Source organism: Nuphar pumila, chromosome 2 (assembly GCF_984573655.1).
Source record: "Nuphar pumila chromosome 2, dmNupPumi1.hap1.1, whole genome shotgun sequence".
Classification (NCBI taxonomy): domain Eukaryota; kingdom Viridiplantae; phylum Streptophyta; class Magnoliopsida; order Nymphaeales; family Nymphaeaceae; genus Nuphar; species Nuphar pumila.
In genome coordinates, this window is record NC_143250.1 from 48,452,012 (window position 1) to 48,475,000 (window position 22,989).

Sequence of the window (22,989 nt, forward strand, 5' to 3'; positions counted from 1 at the left end):
CTCGCTAAGCCTACAGAAAGTAAAAAAAAAAAAACTGTGCATCTTGAGCTTATCTTTGTTGCGCTTCTGCTGCACTTGAAACCTCAGTAGTCTGAACGGCTGAAGTGCACGATATCTTGCTTCTGAAATGCTAATGTCATTAAGATATAATGTTTCTCCTTTATACCTTATTTCTGTCATTCCTTCTGAAGTCATCCATGTCTGAACCATGGTCCTTACCCTGATTCTCCCGCTGCAGTAAGATGATTCATCCTACATATGATGGCATTTGAACAGCCAACCAACTCTTCTACACAGTCCACAGGAGACCTTTGCGACTGCTTGACTGGAAATTTTTGGCTATTTCTTGACATTTTTAGACGTTTAAGCATTTTGAAAATGTAAGAATCTTCATATATGAATTTGCCATTTCTTATGTTGCCTTTGCTAATAATAACCTATATCAAATCCTTCTCAATATAACAAAATTATTGATATTATGGGATCATCAATTCCTATTTTGGTTTTTGGGTGTACTCCCCCCCGGTAGACAGGGACCCTCGAGGGTTTTACCAACTGGAGGCCAGCCAATGTGCAGTCGGTGATGCGTGTGTGCGTAGGTGCAAGGGGGTGTAGGGCTTGGATTATCCAAAAAAAAGTCAATTCAGGCGCTACTTGATTTCTAAACTTGGTGCTGATGGATCCGATCTTCCCGTTACCAATGCACATGCCAAAAACAAATTGGGAGCCCTAAACAGAACCAAAATGTAGGTGTCCTGTGTCATTGTAGTGCAAACAAATCACAAAACCGCAGTTAACCAGTCCAAATCCTAAAGCCAGCCCTTACACGTAGCCAAACATGCTTTCAACTACTTCGAACACACACACAGCCAGCCCTTCCACGTAGCCAAACACGCATTTAATTACTTCGAACACACACTAGAAGCATAGTGAAATGATGTGCCGTGCGTGTAGTATGGACCATCGTTACTCATTAGTATGTTTAGAGTGTTAGATTATTAATAAATTTTTTGACTATTAATCTTCATTAGGAAAAAGAAAAGAAAGCACACTTTGATTCGGAAATTATTACAAGACTCCGAAAAACAAAAAATCCAATTTAACCACAGGCGAGCGCACTTCATCATACATATAGCACACGTTGCTACCAAAATCCCAAGTTGATGAGATTCCTACCAGAGACATCAGTTTGACAGAAATTTGATCGTTAAGATTCATGATTCACCAGCCCCTCGACCTAAAGGCCTTTCCATCTTTGGAAAAAAGATCATCAAACAGCTAACTTAAGTTTCCTACATGGGCCTTTAATCCAACTCGAACAAGAAAATTGCATCATTTAGTCAGGCATTTTATCTTTACAGATTGAAGATCTTGAGCCTTTTGGGCACTCTTGCCTTGTCTCCAAGTAATCCATGCTAAATCATATGATATTATCAGATATTTCAACAATATGAAAATATGCAGGTAGATTGTCAATTTCAAGCAGAGAAAAACCCATCTCCTCATCATGTAAGAAGAAAAAACACAGCTGCGTCGATGAACAGAAGTAAATAACACCACTAATATTCATTGATCGCAGAGTTTTACAGATGCAAACAAATAGTTGTAATTTGAAAGAATCTAATTTTGACAATCAGTAGAAAGAGAAATCAACAGGTTGCTTCTTCTTGGAAACTAAAGCTACTTTTACATGTCATATAAGAGCAAAGACTAGACCAACAATTTATGAGCAGCAGCTACTCTGCTGCGCAACTGGTTGTCCTCTGATTTGCACCGTCGGTGGCCTTGTACTCATGGCTGGCTGACTTGCCATTCTGCAATTTCAAAAAAAGGAATTATTTAGACAAAAGGGACATGAAGCAAATGTGTTATCGTGAACTTCAATCAGAATCATAGGAGTTCAAAGGCATGAGCTTTAGAACCTGTTCTTGATGGCAGCTGCCATGGCCATGAAAGCTTGTTCAACGTTGGTTGCATTCTTTGCACTTGCTTCCATGAATGGAATTCCTATCTCATCGGCAAATGCCTTGGGAGGAGACAACCAATGTTAAATTCGTAAACATCATCAAGACAAAATAATGAGAAACTCGCATACAAGTATCAAAATCTTTCTGCAAAAGCTTAATCTACTTAGCCTTCAAACTCTTGGTCTTTGGGTTAAAAAGGAAGGAGAAACAGAAAACAGGGAATATCGAATACAAGATTCAACCAGTGTCAAAACCATATTCCTCTTCACCAGATAGGCAGATTGACAGATCGTTTAATTCTTGAAGTTCTCTCTTGTAGTTGCTAGACATCCAACATGAAAGAAGACAAAATACAAAACATAGTCACAAATATCGGTATCGGCTATATCTTGGCCAGGCTATTTCTTCTGATATTATAGGTTTGGTGATAAATCTTAGGGCTTAAAAAATATAAAAATATAAAAAATAAGTAAGAAAATATCAGGTTTATACAAAAATAAAGTAAAAAAATGTAAAAGAAAGAATAACATATTTAAGATTTAAACAATAAAAAACAGTAAAAATAATTGATAATATCACGAGAATATCGCGATATTATCAATTTAGCGATCTTTTCAAAATATCACGATATTACCTATATTATCGTTTGCTGAAAATACAGCGATAATATCACAATATTTTGAAAACATCGCCAATATATGTGACTGATACAAAGACAACCTTTCAGAAAATAGAGGCCCATCTAAAAAGCCTCAATCGCAAATCACATGCAACTAAAAAAAGTATATCCGAGTTTTTAAAACCCAATCTTGCAACAAGGTAATCAAAGGTATGGAGATAACAGATCTCAGAAAATATCTGACAATCCCAATCATTCTGACAGATTCCAAAGGCAATGAACATACCTTAGCTGTCTCGTAAGAAACTACTTTCTTTGCCGTGAGATCACACTTGTTCCCAACTAGAAGTTTGTTGACATTATCGCTAGCATAGCGGTCAATCTCATTCAACCACTGCTTCACATTGTTAAAGCTCTCCTGATCCGTGACATCATACACCACCTTACAAAGCAGAGATGGAAAATTTTGTCAGTTCCAATTGAGAAAAAACAAGAGAACATAAGAAACAAAAGAATTTGAAGTGCAACAACACTTACAATGATCCCATGAGCACCACGGTAGTAGCTGCTGGTAATCGTCCTGAATCGCTCCTGCCCAGCAGTATCCCACTGCATAATAGAACAAAAACAGATTTTCAAAAAATATTTGAGATGCCTAGCAGATGAATTCAACTTCCAACTAAAAATGAGTTCTAATGGTGCCCTTAGAAACAAAAATTACCGGGATATCATGACAGTGACTAACTAGCGGTTGAAATCAGTGCTTATAGAAGCAATATAATGTTCCAACGGCAGCAAACAAACATGCCTTCATAGAAACTTAGAACAGCAACTTACAATTTGAAGCTTAATAGTCTTGCTATCCTGCTCCACTGTACGGATTTTCTGCAAGATGAATATAAACAAGTTAATTATACATAATGATAGCCCCCCACAATATGCGAGAGAGCTCCTCGACTAAGAAGGGTATGCGAAACAGGCAACCAAAGTTAACATTTGGCAGAAGGAAGAATTAGGTACATACAAAATCAACCCCTATGGTGCTGATGTAGCTCTCCAGATAAGAATCATCCTATATCACATAAAAAAAATTAAACATTTGTTAGTGCGTGAACTGAATCAAAGTCTATTAATGTAATGTGTGCATGTACATGCTTCTCTTAGATATGAAAACAGAAAGACCATGACTTCCAAAAACTACGCCAATACATACTCAGACTTCCAAAAACTACGCCAATACATACTCAGACTTCCACTCCAAGAAAGAAAATTATTTCAAAAATCTCTCCAAAAAGCTCAAATCGATGGGTCCATGAATATCATCTCATGGTGTTCTCAACAAGGGAATATCTCAGGATATTTGAAAAAACTGTTTTTCTTCGGACATTTCTACAAACTTTTAAAAGAAAATTAATAAAAAATGCAAACTTTTAAATTTAAATTTCAAAGAATCTAAAACATGCATTATTTCACATTTCTAACTACAAGATCACCGACCAACAAAGACAATTTCCGCTCTTTGAAAATTGGATGTTGTAGTAACAAGAAAATATCCCTACATGCTATGAGCTTATGGAAGATACGTATGACAAGCAGGTTGCCACCATTGGGAGCTCCCAATGTCTCTATGTGGGAGCCCCCAATGGCCTCTCTCTCTTTCCTTTTTGATGTGTATAAATAAGGGTGTTTCCTCCCATTCCTTAATGTTTTTTGCTAATGCATTTAATCAATAAGATATATTTTTATTATTCTCCTGTGCTATATATACTGTAACAGTTTTAAGTTAGCATCACTAATGAAATAAAAATAATTATCATATCATAATCATGGGTTTAGCTCTACTGAACCCAAAGTTGTAAAAATAATATATAGTGTAACAACCATGGGTTCAGCAAAGCCGAACCCAACAACCCTGGATTCAGTTCTGCTGAACCCAGGAGCCTAAACTAGCAGGCTTGGGTTCAGCAGAGCCAAACCCAGGCCTGGGTTTAAGTTCTGTTGAATCCAGAAACCCATGGGTTCAACTCTGCTGAACCTAGCAACCCTGGGTTTCAGTTCTGCTGAATCTAGGAGCATAAACTAGCAAGCCTGGGTTCAGCAGAGCTGAACCCAGCAACCATGAGAGTTGAACCCAGCAAGGGTTCAGTTCAGTTCTGTTGAACCTAAGAGCCCAAACTAACAGGCATGGGTTTAGGTTCTGCTGGAGGAGGAGGAGGAGAAGGAAGAAGGAGAGAGAGAGAGAGATGAGGAGAAAAAGAAAGAGAGGAGGCAATGGTGGGAAAAAGAGAAGGAAGAAGAAGAGAGGAGGATTAGATGTCGTCGCTGCTGCCGATAGGAGGAGGAGGACCATTGTGTTGTTGTCGTCAATAGGAAGAGGAGGAGAAGTGGGGACGAGAGGCGCAAAGGAAGGGTCAAGAATGCGGGGTCAAAAATATGCCCTAACCTCCCTCCATTGCCTCCTTTGGGGTCAAGAGGCGCATTGATTTCATATTTTCCACTATTTCATTACATGGTATCAGAGCCATGGTGCTCTTGGTCTTGTGAAAAGTAGGCATCAAGTGTTTGCGATCATAAGAAAGCATCATCAAGTATTTGTGGTACTCGTGGTGATTCAGACATATTCCTCCACATTCTTTGTTCTCTTTCTCTCTTCCTTTCTTTCTTTTATTACTCAAAATGAAGCATGAACAAAAGATTGACCAATCCTTCGAGCTAAGTGGCTCTAACTACATGGTGTAGGCATCCGCAATGGAAAATAACCTAAAAGAAAAAAAATCTTCGAGGATATGTGATAGGCACTATTCCCAGAGCCGCAACTCAAGCTTACCAAAAGAGAAGGATATCAAGAGAAATCCTTAGAAGGTAATGCTCGTATGAAAGCTATTCAAGATCATTAAACTAAAATAGAGGATTGAGAAAGTAACCATATCAAGATTCTTAGCCAATGAGACTTGATTTTTTATGAATGGTATGTATTCCCAAAAAGACCTTACAAGACAATTTTTCTTACAAGAGAAAATACGAACCATCAAACAAGGTGAAATGAGTGTTTGTGATTATTTTAGTTTTTTAGCTCCACTATGGGATGAATTGACTCTTCTTGAACCTAAGTGGATTGCTAGTGAAGATGTGAAGCTAAGAAGATAACAAATGGAAAAGGAGCATTTTTTTCCAATTTTTACATAAGCTAATACCCGAATTTGAACAGGTTAGATCTTTTCTTCTCCGTAGATCTAAACCTTTTCCTTTGAAAAATGTGATTGCTGAAGTATGTCAAGAGGAAACTCGTCTTGGTATGGTTAAAGGAGGAGATGAAGTGTTGACTGTTTCTAAACCCGGATGTAAAATCTTATAAGCCTTTTCTACACTTTAGGAGGTAAAATAACTATAATGGGGGCTATAGGAAAGCTATTTGCCACCATTGCCATGAATCGAGACCCATAAGGCCTAATTATACCAAACTCAATGATATCCCAAGAACAAAGTTGCTTCCATTGAAGAGACCACACCAAAGAGAGAAAAATCTATTAGAAAAGGAGATGACACTTTTTCAATTACTCGACTATCGAAGGCACCCCAACAACTACTTAAATCTCCATCAACTTTGAGGGTCGCGATAGCATCAGCCTCTCCTCCCGATATGTGTTCTTAGATCCTTGACTCGGGAGCTTCTTTTAATGACTCCACGTGAAAATGGTCTAATCCAATTTATGCACTAATTCAAAAACTTTTTATGTTTCTACCATCGATAGAACATCATTGCAAATTAAAAGTATTAGAAACTTAGATCCTCTCAAAAATTTTATGTTGCAAAAATTAGACTTGTTCCAAAATTAAATTTATATTTTTTTTTTGTTTCTCAAATATCCAATCATGGAAGTAAAATCGTCTTCTCATCTAAGGGTTGTTTTGTGCAGGATCTTCGGTCCGGGAAGCGGATTGGGCAAGGTCATAGGAGAAGAGATATTTACTTCATGGATTCTTTAAATCTCCCCTGAAAATTATTTTGTAATTATATTCAAGATAAAGACATTGAAGCTTGGCATAAAAGCCTAGGATATCCAAGTTATTCAAAGATGTATTTTTTCCTTTTGGAAAAAAAAATTGTAATGAAAAAGAGTTAATTTGTGAAAATCTTGTCCAAGAACTTCTCAACAAAATGGACTAGCCGAAAGAAAACATATACATATTATGGAAACCGCTAGAACTACTTATCTCTAAAGATGTTTCAAAGAGTTTTTGGGCCAAGGTCGTTCTAAAATCAACCTTATAAATAGAATGCCCTCATCATCCCTACAAAATGCTTCTCCATATGAAAAACTATTTGAAAGAACTCATTATAAACGTTTGAGAATTTTTTGTTGCAAGTGTTTTGTCATCTTGCATAAGAGAGATAAATTATCCCCAAAAGCCAATGACTCTGCCTTCATGGGTTATAGAGAAAACCAAAAAGGCCTTAGATGTTTTGGCTTCAAGAATAACAAACATTATGTTTACAAGAACGTGACCTTTTTAGAAAATGAAAATGGACTTGAGATAACTAAGAAAAAAGAGGAAGTAGATTATAACTTTTTATTTGATTTCTTACCACAAGAAGAATTAACCTCTTGTGATGTTTTTTCCAATGTAATTCCTTGACTAATAATGATGGGCATTCTAATGTTGAAAATGTCAAATCAAGTAATGATAATATTATTGATAAACCGATACAAGTATATAACCGGTGTGAGCAAAGAAATCCTTCTAAGTGCCTTGAAAAATATACATATGATTCCTCTATAAAAGAAACTCCACTTAGGAGATCCAATTGTGTCTCTATCCCACCTAGTAGATTTGTATCGTATGATACTTTGACATCAAATTATAGAACATGTTTGATAGCCTTACAATCCCTACTTTGAACTGTCACACTATAATAAAACTAAAAATCTTTCACATTGGGTTGAAGGCTTAAAGCAATAAATGTAGAATTATATACTCTCAAAAACGGTAAAACTTGAGAAATAACTTTGTTACCCTTAAGAAAGAATGCGTAGATGAGTTTTAAAGTTAAAACCAAGAGTGATGGGACCCTAGAAAGATATAAAGCTAGGTTAGTCGCCAAAGGATATTCTTAAGAATATGGAATTGACTATAAGGAAACCCTTGCACCAATAACCCTCATATCAGTTGCATCCATTCTAAAATGGCCTATATATCAACTTGATGTTAAAATACTTTTCTAAATGAGGAAGTCTATATGGACCCTCCATCGGGATTTAGTATTGAAAATGGTAAAATTCTCAGACTTAAGAAAGCCTTGTATGGTCTTAAACAAGACCCAAAAACTTGGCATGATAAATTTAGTAGTGTTATTTTCTTTTGGGTTTTCATTCCTTCTATACTAACATTGCTCTTTTTGTTAAAAGTATAGGTTCTAAAGTAGTCATACTTTTACTTTATGTAGATGATAAGATAATCACTGAGAGTGACAAGAAGGGAGTTATTGATATTAAAAATGTTTTGAAAAAAAAAATTACATGTCTGACTTGGTTTTTTTTATATACTTCTTAGGCATTGAAGTTGTTTACTTTCCGAGAGGGTACATTTTGTCTCAAATGAAACTGGTTGTTGATATTTGTGCTAAGTCTTGCATCTCAGATGACAAGAAAGTAGAAACTCCTAAAATAATCAATGCTAAGTTAAGACTTGAAGATGAGGCTCTCCTTGAAGATCCTACACCTTATCGTCAACTGATTGGGTCACTCACTTGTCAATCACCAGACCTGATATAGCTAATACAATTCACGTTGTCAGTCAGTTTCAGCATGCTCCAACAATTGTGCACATGAGTGTTGTATTATGAATTATCAGATATATCAAAAACACCATAACAAAGGGAGTTTTTATCTTCATCTTCTTTCCTAGATTTGCTTGCTTATACTGATGTTGATTGGGGAGAAAATCCCAATAACAGAATCTGAACCACAGGTTTTTGTGTTTTTTTAAGAGATTCTCCAATATCATGGAGGTGCAATAAGCATAAAAAAGTATCATTATCTTCAACTGAAGTTGAATATCGTGCAATGGCTACAACAACAAGAGATCTTGTATGACTAAAAAGTCTTCTAAGAGATATAGGTGTTATAATATCAAAACCTTCAAAAATGTGTTGTGACAATAAGAGTGCAATCTACATTACAAGTAATCACACCTTCCATAAGCAAACAAACACATTGAGATGGATTGTCATATGTCACATCCAAGTATCAGCTTGCAGATTTCTTCACCAAAGCTCTTTCTGCACCTCGATTTTTTTTTTTTGCTTAGCAAACTTTGGGTCACTTCACTGTAAGTTTGAAGGGGGTGTTAAAATATATATGAGTATATATATACTTATGAATGTATATATATTTATTTTTCAGTTTTTTAATAGCTAATGTCCATTAGGGGCATTTTTTGTCCTTTCACATATGTAATAAATAATTGTTTTAGAAAATAGTTATTTTTTGTATTTATTTTACTTTTTATATTTTTTGTAAATTCAATAAGCCTGGGGGGCGTCTCTATGTGGGAGCCCCCAATGGCCTCTCTTTCTTTCCTTTTTGATGTGTATAAATCATGGTTGCCACTCGAGGAAGCGGGAAGCGAGGCACTTTCAAAATTTTAGGAAGCGGGAAGTGTGGGATGAGTTAGGAATGAATCAGGAAGCGTCTCGAAAGCGATCTAGGAAGCAAACCGGAAGCGACCTAGGAAATGAGAGGGAAGCGAAAAAAGAGAAAAACAAGCAAAAACAAAAATAAAAATAAAAATAAAAAAAATGGTGGAAGCGAGGGGGAAGCGCAAAGGAAGCGAGGGGGAAGCGCGCTTCCCCAAAAAAGTGTGCTTCACCTAGGCATTTCCGGTAACTCTGGTATAAATAGGGGTGTTTTCCCTTATTCCTTAATGTTTTTTGCTAAAGCATTTAATCAATAAAGATATATTTTTATTATTCTCTTGTGTTGCCCTTTGTTGGCCATTGTATTGTCCCATAGTAAACTTGTGCTTATACACTTTGTGAATGTAAGCCCTTAGTGGCATTGATTTTATATTTTTCGCTATGTTATTACAGGGCCTTGCGAACAGATTAAGTTCTCTTTAACATTGTTTCCAAGAACATAGATTGAGACATTAAAACATAATCCTTGTGTCTTTATAGCCTCATGAACTTGAGCTTATGTGTAATAAGTGATCATGCATAATTTATGCATTATAGATTCATGTTTTTATGCATGATGTGTAGAAAATTTGATTTAAAAACCCAGTGTTATCGACATTTTTTCAAGATGCTATTTAAAATTCAAAATAAGGAAAAAGCATGTATTCTAGGCCCCTTCTACAAGTTTTTGAAGTGTATTAATTAGTTTAGGAGTTCCTAATTAGTATTTTAATTAGTTTAGGAAAGTTGTTTTTGAAAACATGTTTTTAACAAGGTAGCTTTTAGAATTTTTGAAAAATAAACAGGAGTTTTTAGAACTTTTTGTTTTACCCTAGCATGTATTCTAGGCCCCGTCTTCCACATAGGGATTCACGCCCCCCCCCCCTTCTTCTCTCTCTTCTCCCTCTCCTCCAGTCCATCTTTGCCTCTTTTCTTCCCTTCTTCTTCTTCTTTTTCTTCTTTATTTCTTTCCTCGTCTATCGCCGACTTTTCTTCTCCCCATCGTCGGAGAAGTGGTGGTTTGCGTGGGATTCCGTTGGAGACCGCTCTCTTCTCAACCCTTCTGTCGGGAGCGACCGCGAGGTACGTTCCTTCTCCCCCACCTCGTTATTCGATTTGCATCTAGATTAGATTTATTTCAGCTCATTAAATGCATAAAATAGTTTTCAGTTTAGGATAGCAAACAATGTAAATCATTACCTATTTGCTTGCTTTATTTAGCGTAGCATAAAATATTGAATTTCTGCAATATTTAGTTAGTTGATCTGAAGTTTTCATTACTTTAGTTAGTTTAGGGATTTATTGCGTGTTTAGCACACGCACAACGCTAATAGTCAAACAGCCAAACAAACCTGCATGATTCACAAATCACGCAGATCCGATGATGCAAATCTCGATCAGCGTGTTTTCATGGCTTTCGCTTTTTAATGATCGATCGTTCAAGTAACACGCAGCCAGATCAATCTGTCCAGGCTGCTCATAGCACAGATCAGGTTGGGTTTTACATGTTTTTTTGCATGAATCCAATCGGATCCAGTCTATCTCGATCTCAACCTGATTGAGCTGTCCATTGAACCTTAGCAAAACAACCAGATCAGTCAGACGGTGCAGACTGATCTGCGCAATCAAAGAAAATATTTTTTTTGTCTCACCCGACCTGAGGGTCGACTGGAATTGAATTCAGACTTGAACTGAATCTGATCTGATCCAGTTGGGTCTGCTGCGTTTCTGCACCCTAACCCAGATCGGATCTGGTACACTTATCAGACTTGCAAATCATGGGTGGTAGGGAACAGTAGAAACACGCAATTATTTATCTAATCTATTGTGTTTATCTACTGGATTTTTTTTTGGCAGACTGCACATATATTCATGCAGCAAGCACAATGTGTGCGCGATTCAGGCTGATTAACGTAGATCACGCAGCAGCATGATTGACATTAATATAATCATATTTGTTTTAACAGCAAGTGTGCTTTAATTATTAGTTAGTATAGGTTCTTAACTTATTTCAATAGTTTTAGTGTTTTGTTTGTCAGATTAGATGTTAATTAGTATTTTACTTGGTAGATAGTTAATGTTTTGAGAATTTTTGTTAGTAGTCTAGTTTCACGTTTTATTCTTTACTTAAGTCGATAGGTCATAGGTCAGAGTTAGTTTATTAGAATTAGTTATAGTAGTTTCATATTATTTAGTTAGATTAGATATTTTACTGTTTCTTATCTTTAAGAAGTTGGTTTTAGAGTTAACGTTTTCTTGAATTGCAATTAGTAGTTTTTTTAGTTTGTTAAACTTTAGTTGATTTGTTACAAGTAGTTAGTTTGCTAAGAGTAGTTAGTTTTAATTTTGGTTTTTTGCTTACATATAACTATAGAAATTGTTCCTTGCAATTTGTTTTTGTGTTTTTTTTTTTTTTTGTGCTTTGCAGGAAAGCCTTTGTGTGTGCGAAGAGCCCTTTAGTAGCTTTTATAAGTCTGTTGGTTCAACTAGAGCATCGCATTTATAAGAGGCTAAACCTCAAGCAAAGAAGACCCTTTGTTTTTCTTTTCTTTGATTTTTAATTTTTTAGGGCCAAATTTATTTTAAGTTTGATTGTAATAAGGCCTGTTTATTTTTTAGCCCCTCTACAAAAGGTAACTCATTTCATTTATTTAATTATTTTTATTTAAGGCAATAAAGATTGTAACTCCGCCTGTGTAGTTATACACTGCCGGTCCCAAGCCCGGATAAAGGAGGAGGGTTGCGGTAGGCCTGTGACAGCCAGCATAAAAACTTTGTCATATCCTATGAAAATGAACCAATATGAGAATTTCGTTGGGGCGTTCCCTACTGAGCGACGCGCTGTACTCTCTAGGCCCGGAGGCAGTGATAAATGTGCAAGGGTTGCTAGGTCGTCGCCCAGAAGCGACGCGTCACACCGGCGCCCGGGTGTGGTGTCAAATAGGCAAGGGTTCCCTCACTTTGTTGGACGGGTGGGGGTAAAGAAGTTAGTCCAAGACCATAAAATTAGGTTAGCCACTTGGAACATAGGGTCTTTAACTGGTAAGTTGGTAGAGTTAGTAGATGTTATGTGTAGGAGAAAGATTGATATTTTATGTCTTCAAGAGACCAAATGGGTAGGTGAGAAAGCTAAAGTGATAGAACCTTGGGGATATAAGATTTGGTATACAGGAATAAATAGGAATAGGAATGGAGTAGGGATTGTTATGAGTCGTCAGTTTATAGATAATGTAGTTGAGGTCCGTAGGAAGGGTGATAGAATTTTACTTATTAAATTAGTATTAGGTACGGATATTATTAATATTATTAGTGTTTATGCACCTCAAGTAGGTTTAGATGATTCCATTAAGCATCAATTTTGGGAAGATTTAGATGGAGTAGTACAAGAGACATCTTATGGAGAAAAGCTTTTCATCGGCGGTGACATTAATGGACATGTAGGCATTAGTAGGGATGGATTTGAGAATATCCATGGAGGCTATGGTATAGGAAAAAGAAATGAAAGTGGAGAAAGGATTTTAGATTTTTGTTTGTCCTATGATATGATCTTAGCAAACACTTGGTTTAGGAAGAGGGAGTCTCACCTAGTAACATTTAAAAGTGGGGTTAATACGAGTCAGATAGATTTTTTCCTACTTAGAAAGAAAGATAGGGGTTGTTGCATCGATTGTAAGGTTATACCAGGAGAAAGTGTAGCTACACAACATAGAGTCTTAATTTTAGATCTTAGAATTAGACAATGCCGCAAAAGGGATAGACATAGGATAGATCCTAGAATTAAGTGGTGGGCACTGAAAGGAGCTAAACAAGGAATGTTTGTAGAGCAGGTAGTTAAGGAAGTTGATTGGTGTCTCGAGGAGGATTCAGAATCAATGTGGAATAAGATAGCGGGTGGTATGAGAAAAGTAGCTAAGGAGGTATTGGGTGAGTCTAAAGGCGGTGCACCACTAGGTAAGGATACATCATGGTGGAACGAGGATGTCAAATTAGCTATTAAGGTTAAAAGAGAGTGTTATAGAAATCTAAGTAAGAGTCGTGATAATGAGAATTTGGAGAAGTATATGATAGCAAAGAAGGAAGCTAAAAAAGTTGTTCGAAACGCGAGGGCTAAGGTATATAAAGAGGTTTATGACAAGTTGGATACCAAAGAAGGCGAGAAGGATATTTATAGGCTTGCAAAGATGAGAGATAGGAAATCGAAGGATTTGGGTATGGTTAGATGTATCAAAGATGAAACGCAAAGGGTTTTAGTCAAAGATGAGGAGATTAAGGAGAGATGGAAAGATTATTTTGATAAGCTATTTAATGATAGTCATGCTCAAGATCTTGGAGACTTCTCCATTCCTTTTCATGAGATAAATCGTGACTTCATGCGCAAGATTCAAAAGAAAGAAATTGCAGAGGCTTTGAAGAAAATGAAATCAAGAAGGGCAGTTGGCCCAGATGGTATACCTATCGAGGCTTGGAAATGCTTGGGAGAGAAAGGTTTAGAATGGTTGACAAATCTTTTTAACTTGATTTGGCGAACAAATAAGATGCCTAATGAGTGGAGGAAGAGTACTTTGGTGCCTTTATATAAGAATAAGGGTGATATACAAGATTGCACAAACTATCGTGGTATAAAACTCATGAGTCATACTATGAAACTTTGGGAGAGGGTGATTGAGTCTAGGTTGAGGAAGGTTGTCATGATATCGGAGAATCAATTTGGTTTTATGCCTGGAAGATCAACTATGGAAGCTATACATCTTCTTAGACAACTTATTGAAAGATATAGAGAGAGGAACAAAGATTTGCATATGGTTTTTATTGATTTAGAGAAGGCATACGATAGAGTACCTAGGGACGTTCTCTGGTGGACAATGATGAAGAAAGGTGTTTCTCTCAAGTACATTAGTATAATTAAAGATATGTATGAAGGAGTAGTAACCAATGTCCGCACTTGTGGAGGGGTGACAACCAATTTTCCGATAACGGTTGGGTTACATCAAGGATCTGCTTTAAGCCCTTTCCTATTTGCGATAGTGATGGATGAGCTTACGAGATCAATTCAAGAAAATGTACCGTGGTGTATGTTGTTTGCTGATGATATTGTTTTGATTGATGAGTCTAGAGCTGGGGTTAATGCTAAGTTAGAATTATGGAGACAGACATTGGAAGCTAGAGGTTTTAAGTTGAGTAAGAGTAAGACTGAATATATGGAATGTCGGTTTAGTAAGCAACGAAGTAGTGATGGGAGTGTAGTGAAACTTGGTGAGCAAGATATACCGGTGAATGATTATTTCAAATATTTGGGATCATTCAAAAGTATGGAGAAATTGATGGAGATGTAAATCATAGGATAAAGGTTGGGTGGATGAAATGGAAAAGTGCTACTGGAGTGTTGTGCGATCGTAGAATGCCATTGCGGTTGAAGGGAAAGTTTTATAGGACGACTATTAGACCCGCTTTACTATATGGTACGGAATGTTGGGCTGCCAAGAGACATCATATTCAAAAAATGAGTGTAGCTGAGATGCGGATGCTTAGATGGATGTGTGGAAATACAATAAAAGATAAGATTCGGAACGAAGAGATACGTAAGAAGGTAGGTGTTGCACCCATTGAAAATAAGATGCGAGAGAATCGTTTACGGTGGTTTGGACATATTCGGCGAAGGCCTAATGATGCTCCAGTTAGAAGGTTGGAGAAATGGGAAAATATATTAGTTAAAAGAGGTCGGGGTAGGCCTAGGAAGACTTAGATGGAGATGATAGGAAAGGATATGAATGCTTTGAACCTCACCGAGGACATGGCGTTGGATAGAAATGATTGGAGGAAAAGGATTCATGTGGAAGACCCAAAATGAATTTCTTTTTTGGTTCATATCGCTGACCCCAATTGTTTTGGGATGAAGGCGTAGTTGTTGTTGTTGTTGTAAGGCAATAAAGATTGTAATTGTGTGGGGTACAAAATTTGCTAAACACGTTACCTGTGTTCGACTCGGACTTCGCCACTGGTGTGAATCGGAAATTGAAATTTTGTGCACGGTTTGTACAAACGATTTTCATTAAAAAAAACTTTTAAAAATACTTTCACAAAAAGTTGCATCAATAAGCACTTCAGAAAGCTGGAAAACATTTCATATATGAGGCAAGATGCATGCATCTTGATATTCAATGTTTGGTTTTTGTCTCTATATGGCCTTCACAGTCGAGAGTTGAGGGTGAAAGAAGACAAAGAAAACAAAACTGCAGCCAATTTTCACCCTCTCAAACATCAAGTCGGTGGGCCCCTCAATTTTCTAGCAAATCTGCTCCAAAAAACTGAGAGGTTAACCCCTAGGGCAGGAGTACATATTAGATTCTCTCATTGAACCTTATAACCTTTTGACTTTAGGGTCTAAAAGGAATGAACCCATATCAATCACAAGAATGAATGGAGGGCCCTTAAAACTATAAACTTATAAATGCATACATGTTTTGGCACTTGAGAAGTATTACCCTAATTTTACTATATCTAATAGATACTCCTATGAAACCACACATCAGTATGTATAATTTAATAATAAGAAAAATGTACCACCCTTACCGCAAATCTTAAAAGAAGGCATGATTTCCCAACACCAGAGTCTCCAATAAGCAAAAGCTTGAACAAATAATCACTACAAAAAGAATGAAGCTGGTTAGAATGATCTTAATCCAATCCATATTGCCTAATTGAGTTAAAAATATATATATTTATATTAGCAATAACTTATGTCATGTTAGACATGGACTCGTACGAAAAAAAATGCAGAGAATACTTGTCTTATAATTTTATACATGAAAATATCTATACACATGACTAGGTAAAACTCAAATTCCGCAGCATACATCTAAACTCCACACTAAAGATCATTATGAAACACATGCAAATTAAATTAATAGAAAAAAGGAAAAAAAAAAACATTCCTTGTATCTGAACATATAATGTTGAGCAATCAGTCATGTTGTGTCACCCTTGACATATGGCTCAAAACAGCGTGCCTCTGATACTTGTCTTATAATTTTATACACGAAAATATCTATACACATGACAAGGTAAAACTCAAATTCCTCAGCATACATCTAAACTCCACACTAAAGATCATTATGAAACACAAACAAATCAAATTAATAGAAAAAAAAGGGCAAAAAACACATTTCCTGCATCTGAGATTCTGAACATATAATGTTGAGCAATCAGTCATGTTGTGACACCCTTGACATATGGCTCAAAACCACGTGCCTATGATACTTGTCTTATAATTTTATACACGAAAATATCTATGCACATGACTAGGTAAAACTCAAATTCCGCAGCATACATCTAAACTCCACACTAAAGTTCATTATGAAATACAAACAAATCAAATTAATAGAAAAAAGGCCAAAAAACACATTTCCTGTATCTGAACATATAATGTTGAGCAATCAGTCATGTCGTGTCACCCTTGACATATGGCTCAAAACCAAGTGCCTGTGATACCTAATATTGAACCTTGTTGTGGTCATCACCATCTCAAAAATTGTTGGTGAATAATAATGAAAATGAAAATATCTGGTAACAGTAACACAATCTAGGCTGCAAGAATTGTTATTCCAAGTTAAACTGTGCTTCAAAAGGCATGTATGAACAATTTTTTCCTTCATTCGGTCATTCCTAGGGCTGTCAACGGGTCGGGTTTGGTTCGGACCCAGGTGGAACCAAACCCAGACCTGATTTGAGATTATGGTACTGGGTCCGAACTCAGGTCCAATCGAACCATACCCGGTAAAATAATATTTTTTATCTTTTTTACATTGAAAAATTGTGGAACTTAGTCATAACTCGGGTTGGGCCCAAGTCTGGTATGAAATTTCACAAACCATACTCAGATCCATATATTAATCAGACCCTTTGAGTACTTGGATTCTAATTAGACCTTATTTATCACCAAAACCTGACCCTCTAGGGTTGGGAACAGGTTGGGTACGGTTCAAATCCAACCCATTGACACCCCCTAGTCATTCCCCAAAGACTGACAATAGGGGTGGACAGGCAGGACCGGATCTGCCCGATAACGGGCTCGTAAAGGCTCAACAAGTCTGAATGATATGGATGTCCATCGAGAGCCCGACCCGACACCTATCGGTCCGGGCTCCTGTCAGGGTGTCTGTGACCCGTCAACAGACCGTTATACCTGGTAATATCTGACAAGCCCGATATTGACCATGGCCAATTATGCTCACTAATCCAATAATGAACCCGATATGCCCGACATCCTTTGAATGGACCTGATAAGCCGGAATATGTCAAAAATGATTATGATTTATGAACCACCATAAAACAACCTCCCCGTTTCAAATGAAATCCAAACTTTTTGCCAGAATTTAAGCATTCTCGGTATCACACTTTCAAATTTTTAATTTTTGAAAATCATAGTCAACTGAAAAGGAAAAAATAGAACTCAATCCTTCTTATTGTAAAGAAAATGAAAACCTGCCAAGGGTGTGATATCGAGAATGCCTAAAATCTGGCAGAAAATCAAAATCAGCAAGAACTCAATCCTTCAGCAACAGTTCTATCATTGTCGTCTGTGTGCTGAAAAGCAGCAACAGCTTTAAGCTCACGTTACGTACCGGAAAACAAACACACGCTGCATCTCCGGCCTGTCGTCCCACCACCACCACTCTGCCTTCGATGGCTGCAACATGGTGACTGCAGCACAGCGGTGCTCAAAGGGAAGGAAATGAGAGACTGTAGCATCACCACGTCTCCGGCCTCCAGTTGCTACAACATGGTGACTGTGGCGCTGCGGCACTCAAAGGAAAGGAAATGAGAGATTGCAGCATCTATGCCGCTCTGATGGCCAGGTCTCCGGCCTCTAGTTGCTACAATGTGGTGGCTGCAGCACAGCGGTGCTCAAAGGGAAGCAAATGAGAATGGGAAGAAGACCCCAGGATTTTCTTCTTTTCTCTATTTTATGGGAAGAGGGGTTGGTCAGGGTGGGACCTAGAGTTATTAACGTTTTACTTTTTTTTAAACTCAGGTAGTAAGTGCCCGAGTCAGGCCAGGACCCCTGCCCAAGCCCGACCTGATAAGTTGTTAGATTGAGCCAGGCTCGATTTTATTCAGGCGGGTTCCTTAAATCTGAGCCCGAGTCGGGGCGGGTACCCGATGCCCACCCCTAACTGACAGGATTAGGCAAATAATTTAACATAATGAAATATTAGCACAACTCTTCCATCTAAGATGAGGAATAACCATTATAGGAGACACAATATTTCTTTATCCATTTACTTTAGTGAATTAATGGCATACACAGAAGAAATAATCAGACGATGAAACCTTCACTTAAAACCAGACATACAGCAGAAGAGAATACCAACTGATGACAATAAAGATGCATATACTTCAGCTCATGAAGAGACAAAAGTAAACAAATGACAGTTTTAGAAATCCATAACAAGTTAGATTTGATTAAGGTCTTAGATAATGAAAAAGAGCACGCAAACTAAGAAGTTAATGTCAAGGCCCAGAGATTGACAATCAAACAGGACATCCTTGGAAATAAAGAGTTATCCAGAACAAGGATACAAAATTTTCAATTTGTAGAATCACCAATGTGAAGCTCAACCAACTCTTTTCAGAACCAACTTCAGAGTTTTGTGAAGAAGAGTAAGAAGAAGAATTCAGACTGATGCAGGAAGATGCACATGATCAATAAGACAAGCAAAAGATCAAGCACAACAAAGTACATAAAAGCTTATTAGCAACAACAGAGCATGAAATCAAATTGCAATATAGAACAAGACCATTTATTCATCATTATCATCATCACCATCATCATATCATTAGATGAACAGATAATGGACACAAAATATATTGGAATAAATGAAAAATACTAATGCATAATACCAGTTTCACACATGAAGGCAACTGACAACTGCTAGAAAAACAGGACCTTATGTTGATGATAATATTAAAATATCTAAATTAGCTTCAGTTTCAGAAGTGGATATAGACAGAAGTTACTATTGCAGATGATAAATAGTTGTGTTTGATGTGGGGCATAAACAAACCAAGAAGGACAGGCTAATGGTAAAAAGATCATGTGACAGCAATAAAAAAAGTTTATATTTGTATGCAGACAAAAACAAAAGACTGTCGCTGGTCTCTCTAACTATGCATGCATTCACACAAATGCAGATACTCGTAAACACATGCCCATAGGATAAAAAATGACCAGAAATGCAACTCCTTATGTCAACAAAAAGGAGTGCAGGAGCAATTCCTTTCCATGAATTTAGAGCTAAGAAAAAGTAACACTTCATTTTTTACGAAAGCAGAGATGTCAACATCACTGTTTTCAAGACCAGTTGGCCTGAAGTATCACTAGATCTGCCACCAGATAGTTGCATAGGGGAACTGCTGCTTGGGCCAATATGCACATCAGGTGGCCTGAAGGGGACTTGGCAATTATACATCAGACAAGGATTGGGGCTGACCTAGCTTTGTATTCCTTTTAGTTGTTTCTCAAAACAGTGATAGGCAGTATTCCTGATAAACATATGGTTTTACTTTGCAGCTTTGCCAGCACAATGAGGCATCATAATCAACTCACATTTGGAATATGGTAATAAGATGAAGTCTTATCTACTAGCACCTTGCATTGATACAGGAAAAATATTTTAACAGGGCAACCACAACCCATTGGTTGAAACTTGGAAGAAAATATCTAATCCACAAAACAGGTTACTTGCGGTGGTCATGCAGAAAAAATATACAAATCACACCCATTTTCAGGATCAGGTACAAAGTTTTACTCCAAACAATATGATAATTTTGTCATTTTGCTCCTGGCATAAGAATGTGTCATCAAAGAAATGCAAAAGATGTGATTATATATAGAGATCACAGAGGTTAGTACAGTTCCCAATGCAGTTGTGGAGTCTGGACATTTAGTTTTTCAATAAAACAATAATCAGATGGTTGAATGTGCACCACAAACAAGATCCCTTGCCGTAGCTAAGCAATTGAGCAAAGGATTATACAACTTATATCAATAAAACTGGGACCAGGCAATGGGCCGGACCTGGCCAGTTCCTTGGACGGGCAGACCATCTTCTTGAGGGGCCAGGCCCAGCGAAGCCTGGTTCGGGTCAGCCCATCCAATAAAGCTGGGTGCCAGATGTCCGGCATACAGCCTGATCATTAGGCCCATGGGCCTAATGTATGTATGTATGTATATATATATATATATATATATTATTTAGTTATTTATTCATTTGTTTGTTTGCTGCAGTTGGTTGCATGCACAATCAACCTAGGATCTCATAGTCGCACTCAATCTTATGTCGTAGATGCGTTCAGAATGGTCAATTTGCTAGGCATCGACCCTTGGTTCATATTTTTTCTGATGAAAAGTTTGTTTTTTTAAAGTTGACAAATTTTGGTGTGTTTATGGCCGTCTATTTTTGCATTACTAGAAAAAATCAGCATACATTGGGTTCCAGCAACCTAAACGCTGATCCTCACTAAACAGAACATGCAGATCTCGTTTTAGAGTTAAAAAAAAAAGTTTGCTAGGTCAATTGCACATACAATAAGTCAATCAATATATATATGTATATATATACCCCTAAACAGAGCTTCATTGGAGACACTCTTTAAGAAAAATGGACAAGCACTACTACACATATCATATTGTGACCCACTCCAGATAGTAGAGAAACCATAACAATGAGATAAGGAACAATGTTGTGATTTGAGCATCACAGGATTTTTATTTTTATTTTTATTTTTATTTTTATTTTTATTTTTATTTTTATTTTTATTTTTATTTTTATTTTTATTTTTATTTTTATTTTTATTTTTATTTTTATTTTTATTTTTATTTTTATTTTTACTTTTATTTTTCGTTTCCATGATGGACAAACATCATGGTTGTCCATTGTATGATGCACATCATTTAATTAAACTGAAGCGACCATGATGTTAAGACAACATTGACACCAATATGACAAAGGTACACAGACTTAAACCAGAATAGCAACCACACATAGTCCACGCAACAACAACAACACCCCCCCCCCCCCAAATTGAAAGAATAGCCTGAACGAAGATTCTGAACAAGGCAATATCATTGATGAAATTTTAAAAAGAAATAAAAAAGAAGAACAAGAACCATTCTATTCCAGTAAGCTCTCTTTTTTAGAATGTCCAAATAGCAAGCACGGCATGCAGGCTGGTTTCACCTACAAGATTGCAAGTACAAAGATTCCCATAGCTACCCAACAACTAACGGATGAAATCACAACAAAAGTACTATTACACAATTCTTTGTTTGCACGGGTAATAAATCTCCTGCTCAAAGCAACCCATTCAAATCGCTTTGAGTCACACCATGATGACACATGTCATAAGTATTATGCACGAAGACAACGAAATACACAATGAAAATTATAAATAACGTCATTCTTATCCTTCAGAAAACCACCAACAATCATAAAACAATTGAAATCACCCAAAATTTCAATCTTAACATAGAATTCCAAGATTCGTCCATCCATTAGACAAAAAAAGATAAAATTAATGTGATATTAATCCCTTTTTCCGTGTATCCTTAGTTTCCTTCCCTTGAAATTAACATCAACAAAAAACTAACACCCCACTAATGAACCTAGCAATCAGATCTATGAATGAACCTGAAATTCTGGATTCAGCAACTGGAATATCGTAACATCAACCGGAATCACACCGATACCGGCAGAAAATCCACATCAAACGACTCAATCTCTTCAGCAACCAAAAAAACGCATAGAGAATCGAGTTGCAACCGAACCACGTCGTCAACACAAATCTACTGTACGCACCAGATACAAATCTCATTAAATCCAAACCACAGACCCGTAACAAGACCATACAAAACCGATAAAAGATATTTCAAAAACCCTAATTCCGCCATAAGAATTCCGGTACAGATCGGCTTAGAAAGAACGAAACGAGATCACAAACCTAAGAGAATCGAAGCAAAGAAACAGGAAGACGACCCTTACTATTCCGGATTCATGGCGGAAATATTCGGGCAATCACCAAATTCAGGGGTTCGGGAGATCGAGGCGCCGGCTGCTGAATCTCACGATCCCGGCGAACTAGCAGGCCGTATCTTCGGATCTTCGCCTGAGAAACACAGAAAGAAAGGATGAAGCTTTTCTTTTTCTTTTTCTTCTTCTTCTCCCAATGACGAGAAAAAGTGGGAGATCTGAATCGAATTCGAGGAAGCTTCCCCACGAAGGAGGCCACAAAATTGAAGAATTTTGAAGGAAGAGGAGCAGGCGGCCTTTATAATTACCCAACCACAAGTAAAGACCCTTTGTTTATCGAAAATTTGCAATAATGGCCTTCCTTGGCATGTGGACCGTATGGTTAGAACGTGGATATGGACCCAAATTGGTTGACGAGGACCAGATCCGAAACAACTAGTAGGTTTTTAATTTTTAGCTTATTTAGTTGGTGTTTTTTTTACTATGAGAAACCTCCCCAGGCACATGAGCCGCACCGAAGTAGGTTATATGTTCCCCCCTGAAACATACAAGTGCGTGTTCTCGGGTCTGAATGAGCGCCACGTATGTAAGCACGTGGGGCTCGTTTCCCCGTGTGTGTCGGCATTACTTAGCATCGGAGTCTGGTTTGTTTGCAAAGACTTAAGTACCCTTTTCCGCCATTAGCACCATGAAACAATA

The 22,989-nt window shown here is 37.2% G+C and overlaps 1 protein-coding gene across 1 annotated transcript; it reads right to left on the bottom strand.

Moving 5' to 3' along the window:
* Positions 1–1,547: 1,547 nt before the first annotated feature.
* On the bottom strand, positions 1,548–22,555 carry LOC149845424 (ras-related protein RABD2c). The gene is made up of 8 exons (XM_089995741.1): positions 22,303–22,555; positions 15,833–15,905; positions 3,611–3,658; positions 3,424–3,471; positions 3,124–3,195; positions 2,873–3,028; positions 1,923–2,026; positions 1,548–1,814 (listed from the first exon to the last, which is right to left on the bottom strand). Exons 1-8 carry the CDS (start codon positions 22,314–22,316, stop codon positions 1,724–1,726), a joined length of 606 nt encoding a protein of 201 aa, XP_089851867.1. The 5' UTR covers positions 22,317–22,555; the 3' UTR covers positions 1,548–1,723.
* Positions 22,556–22,989: the final 434 nt, after the last annotated feature.